The 12,779-nt window shown below is 30.1% G+C and overlaps 1 protein-coding gene and 1 non-coding gene across 2 annotated transcripts; both read left to right on the top strand.

The window, feature by feature from the left end:
- Nucleotides 1-5,796: 5,796 nt before the first annotated feature.
- Nucleotides 5,797-8,820, top strand: LOC146901744 (serine/threonine/tyrosine-protein kinase HT1-like). The gene is made up of 3 exons (XM_085735531.1): nucleotides 5,797-6,492; nucleotides 7,738-8,193; nucleotides 8,453-8,820. Exons 1-3 carry the CDS (start codon nucleotides 6,133-6,135, stop codon nucleotides 8,699-8,701), a joined length of 1,065 nt encoding a protein of 354 aa, XP_085591657.1. The 5' UTR covers nucleotides 5,797-6,132; the 3' UTR covers nucleotides 8,702-8,820.
- A 175-nt stretch (nucleotides 8,821-8,995) lies between these two features.
- TRNAL-UAG (transfer RNA leucine (anticodon UAG)) lies at nucleotides 8,996-9,075 on the top strand. Its single transcript has one exon. It is a non-coding gene; the product is annotated as a tRNA-Leu (tRNA).
- The last annotated feature ends 3,704 nt before the right edge of the window (nucleotides 9,076-12,779 follow it).

Here is a 12,779-nt window from a genome sequence, read left to right as displayed (position 1 = left end):
GTGTTGTCCGCAACCACAATGGAGATTGGATAGCTGGTTTTTCTCACTATGAAGCTGGAGGTGATGCGTTACTAGCGGAGTTATGTGTTATCCAGATAGGTCTTGATTTTTGTAGTCTAAAAGGCTATGCCAAAATTATTTGTGAGTGTGATTGTTTGGAAGCAGTTGACCTGATTACTGATGGTCGTGATCATACCTTACACACTTATGCTACTGTCATCCTTCATATTAGAGATGCTTTACATGGAAATGTTAATACAACATTGGTGCATGTTCTTAGGGGAACAAAATATGTGTGCAGATTTTATGGCTAAGGAAGGATCACATGCAAGGTGCTCTGCTCGCTGGAACTGTCCTCCGCCTGGCATGGAATCTCTCATTCTGAGAGATAAGCTTGGAACTTAGTTTTTCCTCTCCCTGTTTTTTCTTTTTTTGCCTCGTTACTTTGTAACACTACCAAAAAAAACATTAAAAGTCAATTTTTTTACATACTTTAATCAATTATTTCATTTTTTTAATCTTGGGTTAATAGTGTTTTACCCCCTGTAAAATATATTTTTTTGAATTTCGTCCTTGTAATTTGAAGATTTTTTGGTTTTGGACCTTCATGGCAAATTTCACCCCTTGTAATTTGAGAAAATTTTGGTTTACGCCCCTATTAATTTGAGAAAATTTCGGCTTACCCCCTGCCATATCTTCGATTTTGTACAGTCAAAATTCTTTAAGGTCCAAAACCAAAAATCTTCAAGTTACAAGGACGGAATCCAAAAGAAATATTTTACAGGAGAAAACCGAAAATGACATATATTAACTAAAACACTATTAACCCTTTAATCTTTAACAAGTGTTGTGATGGTTAGCAGAACCTATTAGAATAACTCAAATAGACTCGTGTTAGGTAAAGAGTTATTGCCGACAACACGTCTGTACTTGTGATTATTGCTATCAATTTGCCCATTATGATGGGATCATGCGAGAAACAAAATAAGAGTAATAAGAAATGAAACATCGTCGTAATCCCTATATATGTATGATTAAGCAAAGGTTATTACTGGTTACTAAAAATATCACCATGAGCACTAGGGCTAGCTTCCATTTGTTCGCTCGTGTAATTGGTATGTATTGATCACACTCCACATATCCTCCAATCCAATCTCCACGTTGTGTCACAAGTTAGCTATCAGTTCCTAAAAATGTTTATTTACTCAATGATTTCGTATTGCATTCCTTATAAACTAGTCCTTATAAACTAGTAATAGTATGTTGATAATATTTGTAATTCCTAAAAAAAAAATGCAGTACTAATTAGTAATACAAAAGAAAAAGAAAAAGAAAAAAGAAAGTAAAAATGGTTGATGTATAGTACATCATTATCCATATATATATATATATATATAAGCCAACCCACGAGATATAGGAATTCATGGAACTAATTAAGACGTGTGAAATGCTAACGTTGTTGGCTATGAAGGAAGCATTGTCTATATCCAGAGGTAGCCTTCACCAGCCATGCACACAAGAGAATTTTGGTTTCACGTGATTCTATGCAGGGCAATTTCCTCTCTATTTCGTAAGTCATAGTACATTGAAAAGATCGATATGGTACTAAAAAAAAAAGAACATTCTCTTGCTTTATAAGTTGAATTTGTAGAAACACATTAGATACAATATTTTTTTGTTAAATATTTTAATAGTAAAAATTTTAACTCTTAAGTGATTAAATTTTAAATGTTATATTCGAACTTCAACTCCTACATATTACGATGTCTCCACCAATTAAGTTATGTTCATAAAAACACGTTAAACATAATGTACTATGTACTAAAAAAGCTATATACATAAGCCTTGCAAAATCGCAATAGTCTTCTTTAGGAACAAAATGGCAGTAATTAGGTAAGTATTATTTATTTTTTTGATAAAAAGTTACTTTATTATTAAAATACATGTAGCCGATTTTTTTATAAAAAAATAGAAATAGAAGCACAAATTTAATGAAGCAGTACGTTATTCTACATAGAAAAATGAAGTTGTAAGTTAGCATATGGGAAAAGGAAAGTGATTTATGATGACCTAAAATCGATCCACATCTTGAGAGAAAAATAAATAAACGCGAATGATAGGATAAAAAAAAGAGATAAAGATAAAATAGAATGTTGCAAAATAAGGCTTGGTTGTTGTTGTTGTTGCTACAAATTTAAGAATATCTAAATATAAGTGCTCGAAGAACATATATTAATGAAAATAACGAATTAAAATAATCAAACAAACGACAAATTATTCAGAAGAACTTAAATCCAATTCATAAATGAAAAAAAAATTCTTAACCTAACTGTACTTATTTCCCAACCAAATACGGAGAGTAAACAAAAACAATCTTAATGAATTAAAAGGTTGTGAATGTGATGGAAAGAAGAGAGTAAAATAAAAGGAAGAGGATTGAGTGAGAGGGACCAGACCGTATACGGAAGAGGACCATTTGTTGGTTACTTTATACGGCTTGTCCAAGTCCAACACAGCTAAGCCTAAGCCTAAAATATATATACATGGTTCGAAATGAATGTGACGAAACTACCCCTACCTGGTGGAAACCAATAATTAGTGTTTGTGTCGAATTAGATAACAATAATTGGCTTGCCAGATCTTGAAGCATAAATATTGAGGTTCAAGTCCCCTGTTAAGGACACACCTGATGATGGTCAAAGTGAAGACAGCTCAGACAAAGTTTATGGTTCTCAGCTTTTCTCTCCATATGATTTGGGATGCTTTGATTTTCATCCAACACACCCCCCTGGCCCTTCTTATTACTCGTACATAACAGTACAGTGGAAAATTAAACCAACAATAATGCCAATAATCCACTTCAATCAGTGCAATGCAATCACCACAAAAAGATAAAAGAATTAAATGCTACTGCATTCATAAAAAAGCTAAGAGTTTATATATTTTTCAAGTTTATTTTTGGGCTTAAAATAATTCATTCTAGAGGTCCAGCGTTCTCATGTGCTATAAAGGATCATCATAGAGGAACATCACAAAGGACACGCTAGGTTGTGATGTATATATATATACTTTAGATTAACACAAGTTTGTTAGGGGTTAGTTACTAGTTAAAAGTTAGTTGAGTAAGATTGAAATAACTAGTTAGAGATTAACTTGACCATATCGTTTACTTGGTAGTCAAGTAACCATAATTAGTTAGCATAATATATGGTTAATGCATTTGTAGATATATAAATAGATAGAGAGAACACGTGTACACATCTTTCTCTATTCAATAAAGTTTACATTCAATAATCTCTCTTTTCCACTTCAATCTCAGTTTTTCTCTATTCTCGTTCTTTCACTTTGTTTTCATAATTCACTTGAGTTTTTGCCACAAATCAGAAGTGTATCCCAACAGTTTATAATTATTTTCTCTCCTTTAAAAAAAGTAAATTAATTCCTCTACAAAAAGTTTAAAATTAAGATGAGAAAATTAAATTATCTTTTAATCATATTGTACTTGGAATTACAGAAAAGAATAATGTTAGCAACACTCATTTTAACAAAAAAAAATAATTAACACTCACTCTCTTATTGAGTGAAATACACGTAAGTCACACTACTTTATTTATGAATGGTTTTCCCATTAAATGGTGGGACTAACAAGTATCAAATATTTCACTCGATAAGAGAGTAGTGTTAAAATACACCATCCGGTCACTATTATAAGCAAAAATTCACTTTTTAGATTTATTGAATCAAAGATGTATATATGATCTATATAATATATAGACCACAAACATAATTTATTAAATGAATCTAAAAATTGAATTTTTACTTATAATTGTGACTGATGTAAGTGTTACAAGCACCTTATGAGAATAAAGGTATGTGTAGAACCCATTAATCCAACCTTTTTGAACCACTAGTTTTGTGAATTGCATTGGAACTCAACAAGAGTATAAGATTTTTGATTTCTCATATTTGCAAAATAAAATGACTGTTATTGGTCTTCATGTCTTCTATTTCAATGGTGTAATGATATTCCAAATGGTATTTTAGATGTGTTTTAATAGGAATATAAATGTTTCAACAAAAAAAGAAAAGAGAATTGAACTGGACTACGAAAATTTAGTGTTTGTGATTTATTTTTTTATTCTTCAGGTTTTATTGAGGAAGAGATTATTTATCTTCTTTATCTTGAGTTTTGGTCTAGTCCCTTCAAGTTTGTATCTTCTTTTATCTTTTCGTATTTTCAATAAATTTTATAGGATGTTGCAAATGATAGGTGACAGGTTTGAGGATCAACATAGACCGGTTGTCTTGCTTTGTCACATGTTTCTTAGCACTCTATTTCTTTTGTTTAGAAGAAAAAGAATTCAACATCCTTATAGTACATGTTGTTCTTCTTTTATATCAATCCCTTGTTAGGGTTTTATGTGGTTCCTAAGCCTCCCCAATAATTGATTGATCCAAAACTAAAAAGGGTATGAGTTCAGCTGAACATTTTATTTATTCATGACACCTCGGCGTCCTGATCGGTCACCACTCCAAAGGTCGTTCTAAGAAGTCATGTTCGTCAAGGCCAAAGGTCGAAGGCTCTTTGAGAAGCCATGGGTACCTACCTCCCCTAAGCATCAAGCAAAAAACTGAAGGCTCTTTTAGAACTCATGAGTATCAACTTTGAGGTACCATACGCAATTCCTATGTCAAAATCAAAGTTAAAATCGAAGATGCTCTAAGAAGTCATAGACACCGGGCTCAAGGTAGCATCATACATATTGCTAGTTTGTAAAAACGTGCAATAGTAGAGGTCATTTTAGTAAAGAAATAGAGCTATAAAATTAAAAATGATCAACTATAAATAGACAAAGAAAATTATCAAAATTGTCATATATCTTAAAACAGAGATATATAAGTTATTACATGCTGATAACCAAACAATTATGTTCAAGTGGTTAATAAGTTCAATCGTTTGCAAGAACCTGAGTTTGATTTCTGAGTGGAACAATTCTTAATCATGTTATACTTAACTCACCGAACTTGGGATTACCATAATCCCTTTCTTCAGGGTTAACACCAAAAGAAAAATTTCAACATCTTTATCCTTTTTTATTAAAAAAAAACCATCAGATTCATAAACAAACTCATCTTCATTGTACAAACCTAAAAATCTAGATTTTATAAAATAAAAAAAAACTCATAAATCTATTTTTCTACATCACCTTAATCATCTTTTTCCCACTCATCAACAAAATCAGCTATAGCCAAAACCAAAAAAACAACCGTAATAAAACTCCAACTCGGTACCCAAACAAAAGAAAACGATGAAGAAATGATGAAAAAATATGAAGATCATTTTATATTGTTGAAGTGTTAGGTTGATTGATGAGAGACAAAATGAAGACGACGAAGTAATTACAAGTCTTTTTGATGAGTTTTTTTGGGTTTTCAATGAATTTAATGGATAATTGATTTTTTTTTAAAAAAAGTTAACGATGTTGACATTTTATAACATAAATAATTAAATCAAAAGAAAAAGAAATAAAAGACAAAAGTGTTATATGAAAAAGAAATAATTAAAGTTAAGGAATAAATTATGTAATTTTGCCTCAAAAAAAATTTTAAAAGGAATTTTGCCTCAAATTATTCATAAAAAACAAAACATGAAAATTCGTAATTTTGTAGACACTATAAAGAATACTTTTTAATTGAGAAAGTAAGAAAATAAGAAGAGTAAGATAAGGGTCATGATCAAGTAGACCCGGTTTGTCTCCTGAGAAGTATATCTTTGCACGTTGGGAACGTAGAGATGGTACTGTCAGTGTTATTACAAGGTGGTGGCAAGAGCCAGCTCTTTGCAGTTTTGCCCTTTCACTGCTTAACAATAATTAATTAAGACCTTTCTGAATTTCATTACTTATGTTATGTGCTTTCCTAATGAAAACAACTACTCCTATAATATAATATAATACTATATTCTTGTTTACACTCTTATTATTACAATAAGAGAATGAAATGGTTTCCATTTGCAGTTGGTTTCTTCTTTTCTAACTGGTTATATACCATGCAAATGATACATTTTTGTCTAAAAAATTAGTCTAGTTTTGGAAATTTGGTTTATAATCTTATAAGATTTAAATTTGAAGCATGAAGAATTTGCATTGGTTAAAAGAAATTTCTAACAATGTGAGGTCAGGGAGAAGACTTTCACTAGGTGAATACAAGAGAGCTGTGTCATGGTCAAAGTATCTAGTATCCTCTGGAGCAGCCATAAAGGGAAATGAACAAGATGATTGGAATGCTGATATGTCTCAGTTATTCATTGGTGCCAAATTTGATTCTGGGAGGCATAGCAGGATCTACAGAGGTATCTATAAGAACATGGATGTTGCTATTAAGCTTGTTAGTCAACCAGAAGAGGATGAGGAATTGGCTGCTTTGCTTGAGAAACACTTTACTTCTGAGGTTGCTTTGCTGTTTCGTTTGCGCCATCCAAATATCATTTCTGTAAGTTCTGTTTCTTCCATCATTTCTATTTATATGTGGAATATACCAATCATAATTAGAAATTGTGGTTGTAGTCATGATCGCAGTTGCGAACCTTAATATTGCAACAAAATACAGGCATATTTAGCCGTAATTTCAGTTGCAATGATGTTACAGAGACCTCTGAAACCTTTATAGTATGGCCGCAACTTAGTTTGCAGACCGCAATTTACAACTATGAGACTGACTGTGATGATTCTCATGGTTTACATCCTTTTATTATAAACTATCTCTTTTGAGTATGTTCCTTTTAACTGTTTCTGCTTTTAGTTCCACTATTTTGAATGGTTTCTTTGGTCCTAAGGTTCCTTTTTTATTTACGTAGTTTCTTTTTCCACCCTACTACTTTCTCATGCGTCATACGGATTTCGGATTTTATAATCCAAACAACGTTGAAGACCCTCCAAAACACGTTTAAACACCCCTCCATGTTTTCGGATTTTATGATCCCAATAGGGAGCGCTAGGAGAGAGAAGGGTGGGAAAATAAATTGTCTTTTCTTTATTTTGACATCTAGTCTTTAGCCTTTGCATGTAGTGTTTATTTTAATTTTAAGTGACACTATATTGAATAGATATATCTATAGCTTCGATCCCAAGATGCTTTTTGGATCCGTTACTCCTTAGGTAACCATGTGCTTTGCTACCACTCCTTGATTCATCTTTGATTTAGAACCTGTTTGGAATTTGGATTGACTTATCTGAGAATTTATGGAAAGCAGCTCATGACATGTCCATAAGTTGTTTTCATCTTATTTTCACAAGTTCTTCAGAATAACTTATGAAAATAGTTTATAGCTTACATAAAATTAGTTTGACACTATCTTCTTTTTTTTGTTGTAAAAATAGTTTATACATAAACACTTGTATGATAAACGCTTATGTTATAAGTGCTTAATTAAACTGCTTATCCAAAAAGGCCCTTAGGCTATCCATCTCATGTATAGCAACCAATTGCGATTTTTATTTTTTTGTGTTTTGTTTATGTTGTTCCTAATCTAGTACTGAAATAGAAGTATTTTAGTTGTCGAATTCATTCTCTTCCGAAGTTGATGAAGTGATATGCAGTTAATGTTAGAGTATGTTTCTCTCAACATTAAAGAGAGTAGAATGTTTTATGTGTTGAGTATGCAACTACTAAATAAGAAAAACATGAAGCATATTTCCACAGTTATTAACATTTTGAATCTTTGATTGATCATTGTAGTTTGTTGGAGCTTGCAAGAAACCTCCAGTGTTTTGTATAATCACTGAATACATGGCTGGAGGCTCATTGAGAAAATACCTTCAACAGCAAGGACCACACTCAGTTCCTCTCAAACTGGTTCTTGAATTAGCCCTTGACATTGCAAGAGGAATGCAGTATCTTCATTCTCAAGGAATACTTCATAGGGATCTCAAATCAGAAAATCTGTTATTGGATGAAGATATGTGTGTAAAAGTGGCAGATTTTGGGATCTCATGTTTAGAATCTCAATGCGGCAGCGCAAAAGGATTCACTGGAACATACCGTTGGATGGCGCCCGAAATGATCAGAGAAAAACGTCATACAAAGAAAGTAGATGTGTATAGTTTTGCCATAGTTCTTTGGGAGCTAATTACAGGACTCACGCCATTTGATAACATGACACCAGAACAAGCAGCATATGCAGTAACTCACAAGGTATTGCTATAGCATACCACCTGATTTACTTTAATGCTATATTATTTTGACACACAAATTTGATAACAAATTTCAACAGTAATTTAAATGGTTAATGCAGTTTAAATACATGGTTAACTAGGTATAGTGGAGATTCTAAGCATGAGATCCCAAAATCTGCCACTTTTACACACATTAGGATCCTATGGAACATAATTAATCATCTAATACACAATATTTTGTGCATTTCTATAAACTCAATTATTGAAAATTTGTGCAGAATGCAAGACCTCCATTACCATCTGACTGTCCACTGGCAATTAGTAATCTCATCAAGAGGTGTTGGTCAAGCAATCCAAATAAACGGCCACATTTTACAGAGATAGTCTCAATTTTGGAGAAATATACCGACTCACTCGAGCAGGATCCAGAATTTTTCTCTACCTACAAACCAAGTTCAAGTAATATGCTTGTGAAATGCTTACCAACATGTAATGCTGGTAATGAGTTCACTTATAGCAAAGCTTAGGATGACGATAATTGTATTATACCAATCCCAGGAAGGACTAATATGGTGCTATTTGTATTAACTTCTAGCTTACATAGCCTTTAATTAGAAGAAAATTATAGTTCTTCCCTTGCCAAAAACTCGCTGTAAAGAGCATTTTTTAATCTCGCGCCTAAGTTGAAACGTTTAATATTAGCAACAAAGTAAGGTTTATATATTAAAAGAAGGGTCAAAGAACGCAAATCCTGTCTTTAATCTTTAATATACAACAAAGTAGGATTTATATATAAAAAGAACGATTCAAGAACACAACAAGACGGTTTGGCCGAGTGGTCTAAGGCGCCAGATTTAGGCTCTGGTCCGAAAGGGCGTGGGTTCAAATCCCACAGCCGTCATCCTTTTTTTAACTTAACCCATTTTTCATGTTTTACCAACGTTGAGGCGCGTGCTTTTGGCTTATCTTTAAATGTTTGTACTTTATAAATCAACTAGTTTAGAGACCCGGCGTTGCCCGGGTTAGATATTAAATAAATTTTATAAGTTTGTGTCCACGAATACACGTGTCAGTATATTAGATTGAATTTATTTAAATTTACAATTATAATAATATCATAAAAATAAATATAAATATTTCAAAAAAAATTAAAAATAAATATAAATGATGAGATGAATGTCCAATGCAAGAATAAAAAGTGTAACAAAATCAATAATGAATTAGTCCAAGTGGTAATAGTTTTGGGTCCTTTAAACATGGACTATTACTTTTCCACCCTATTGCCTTCTCCCGCGCCCTGTAAAATTTCTAAAAATGCCCTTGTGCATTCCGGATTTTAAAATTCGGATTCATGTTTACTATTTCGGATTTTATAATCCGGACAATTCTTATGTATAATCAGTCATCAGACTCTCTCACATTTCAACAGTTTTGAGTTTTCCTTTTAAAAACAACAAAAAAACAAAGTAAAAAATGCTATAAACCTGTCAAATAAAATCATAAAAATATAAAATAGTACCAAAAAATTCTAAAAATCAAATAAAACTAATGGAAATTTTTTCGGATTTTTCTGAGAATATGAAAAATTAATAAAAATGAAAAATGGGTCTAAACGATGGAATTTTGGATTTTGAGGGGCGGAGTCCCGTAAGAAGTCCCTTCTATGGGAGTCATGGTCCTTGAATTTTTTTTCTAATTTTCTGGGGATGTTTCGGAGCAATCCGATCAAATAGCCCGAAAACACGATTTTTGTTAAATAAAATATTGGTTTTTAAAAATAATAAAAATATTGAGAATGAATGTGGAAGTGACATGTGGCATAAAAAACCTTACTTTATATATATATTATTGATTGATATTGATTGATTGATTGATTGATTGATGTGTAGTTTGTTGAGATAAAAAATACTGAGTGCATAAGATCAAAAGTTTGTTGAGATATTTATGTTAAATAAAATAGAAAAAATAATAAAAATATTGAGAATGAATGTGGAAGTGACATGTGGCATAAAAAACCTTACTTTATATATATACTATTGATTGATTGATGTGTAGTTTGTTGAGATATTTATGTTAAATAAAATAGAAAAAATAATAAAAATATTGAGAATGAATGTGGAAGTGACATGTGGCATAAAAAACCTTACTTTATATATATACTATTGATTGATTGATTGATTGATGTGTAGTTTGTTGAGATAAAAAATACTGAGTGCATAAGATCAAAAGTTTGTTGAGATATTTATGTTAAATAAAATAGAAAAAATAATAAAAATATTGAGAATGAATGTGGAAGTGACATGTGGCATAAAAAACCTTACTTTATATATATACTATTGATTGATTGATGTGTAGTTTGTTGAGATATTTATGTTAAATAAAATAGAAAAAATAATAAAAATATTGAGAATGAATGTGGAAGTGACATGTGGCATAAAAAAATCTTACTTTATATATATACTATTGATTGATTGATGTGTAGTTTGTTGAGATATTTATGTTAAATAAAATAGAAAAAATAATAAAAATATTGAGAATGAATGTGGAAGTGACATGTGGCATAAAAAACCTTACTTTATATATATACTATTGATTGATTGATGTGTAGTTTGTTGAGATAAAAAATACTGAGTGCATAAGATCAAAAGTTTGTTGAGATATTTATGTTAAATAAAATAGAAAAAATAATAAAAATATTGAGAATGAATGTGGAAGTGACATGTGACATAAAAAACCTTACTTTATATATATACTATTGATTGATTGATGTGTAGTTTGTTGAGATATTTATGTTAAATAAAATAGAAAAAATAATAAAAATATTGAGAATGAATGTGGAAGTGACATGTGGCATAAAAAACCTTACTTTATATATATACTATTGATTGATTGATGTGTAGTTTGTTGAGATAAAAAATACTGAGTGCATAAGATCAAAAGTTTGTTGAGATATTTATGTTAAATAAAATAGAAAAAATAATAAAAATATTGAGAATGAATGTGGAAGTGACATGTGACATAAAAAACCTTACTTTATATATATACTATTGATTGATTGATGTGTAGTTTGTTGAGATATTTATGTTAAATAAAATAGAAAAAATAATAAAAATATTGAGAATGAATGTGGAAGTGACATGTGGCATAAAAAACCTTACTTTATATATATACTATTGATTGATTGATGTGTAGTTTGTTGAGATAAAAAATACTGAGTGCATAAGATCAAAAGTTTGTTGAGATATTTATGTTAAATCAAATAGAAAAAATAATAAAAATATTGAGAATGAATGTGGAAGTGACACGTGACATAAAAAACCTTACTTTATATATATACTATTGATTGATTGATGTGTAGTTTGTTGAGATAAAAAATACTGAGTGCATAAGATCAAAAGTTTGTTGAGATATTTATGTTAAATAAAATAGAAAAAATAATAAAAATATTGAGAATGAATGTGGAAGTGACACGTGGCATAAAAAACCTTACTTTATATATATACTATTGATTGATTGATGTGTAGTTTGTTGAGATAAAAAATACTGAGTGCATAAGATCAAAAGTTTGTTGAGATATTTATGTTAAATAAAATAGAAAAAATAATAAAAATATTGAGAATGAATGTGGAAGTGACACGTGGCATAAAAAACCTTACTTTATATATATACTATTGATTGATTGATGTGTAGTTTGTTGAGATAAAAAATACTGAGTGCATAAGATCAAAAGTTTGTTGAGATATTTATGTTAAATAAAATAGAAAAAATAATAAAAATATTGAGAATGAATGTGGAAGTGACACGTGGCATAAAAAACCTTACTTTATATATATACTATTGATTGATTGATGTGTAGTTTGTTGAGATAAAAAATACTGAGTGCATAAGATCAAAAGTTTGTTGAGATATTTATGTTAAATAAAATAGAAAAAATAATAAAAATATTGAGAATGAATGTGGAAGTGACACGTGGCATAAAAAACCTTACTTTATATATATACTATTGATTGATTGATGTGTAGTTTGTTGAGATAAAAAATACTGAGTGCATAAGATCAAAAGTTTGTTGAGATATTTATGTTAAATAAAATAGAAAAAATAATAAAAATATTGAGAATGAATGTGGAAGTGACACGTGGCATAAAAAACCTTACTTTATATATATACTATTGATTGATTGATGTGTAGTTTGTTGAGATAAAAAATACTGAGTGCATAAGATCAAAAGTTTGTTGAGATATTTATGTTAAATAAAATAGAAAAAATAATAAAAATATTGAGAATGAATGTGGAAGTGACACGTGGCATAAAAAACCTTACTTTATATATATACTATTGATTGATTGATGTGTAGTTTGTTGAGATAAAAAATACTGAGTGCATAAGATCAAAAGTTTGTTGAGATATTTATGTTAAATAAAATAGAAAAAATAATAAAAATATTGAGAATGAATGTGGAAGTGACACGTGGCATAAAAAACCTTACTTTATATATATACTATTGATTGATTGATGTGTAGTTTGTTGAGATAAAAAATACTGAGTGCATAAGATCAAAAGTTTGTTGAGATATTTATGTCAAATAAAATAGAAAAAATAATAAAA

Source organism: Medicago sativa, chromosome 8 (genome assembly GCF_051527215.1).
Source record: "Medicago sativa cultivar Bolivia chromosome 8, Bolivia_mono, whole genome shotgun sequence".
Lineage (NCBI taxonomy): Eukaryota > Viridiplantae > Streptophyta > Magnoliopsida > Fabales > Fabaceae > Medicago > Medicago sativa.
Note: the sequence above shows the minus strand (reverse complement) of the source record. Positions and strands in the feature narration are given on the sequence as shown.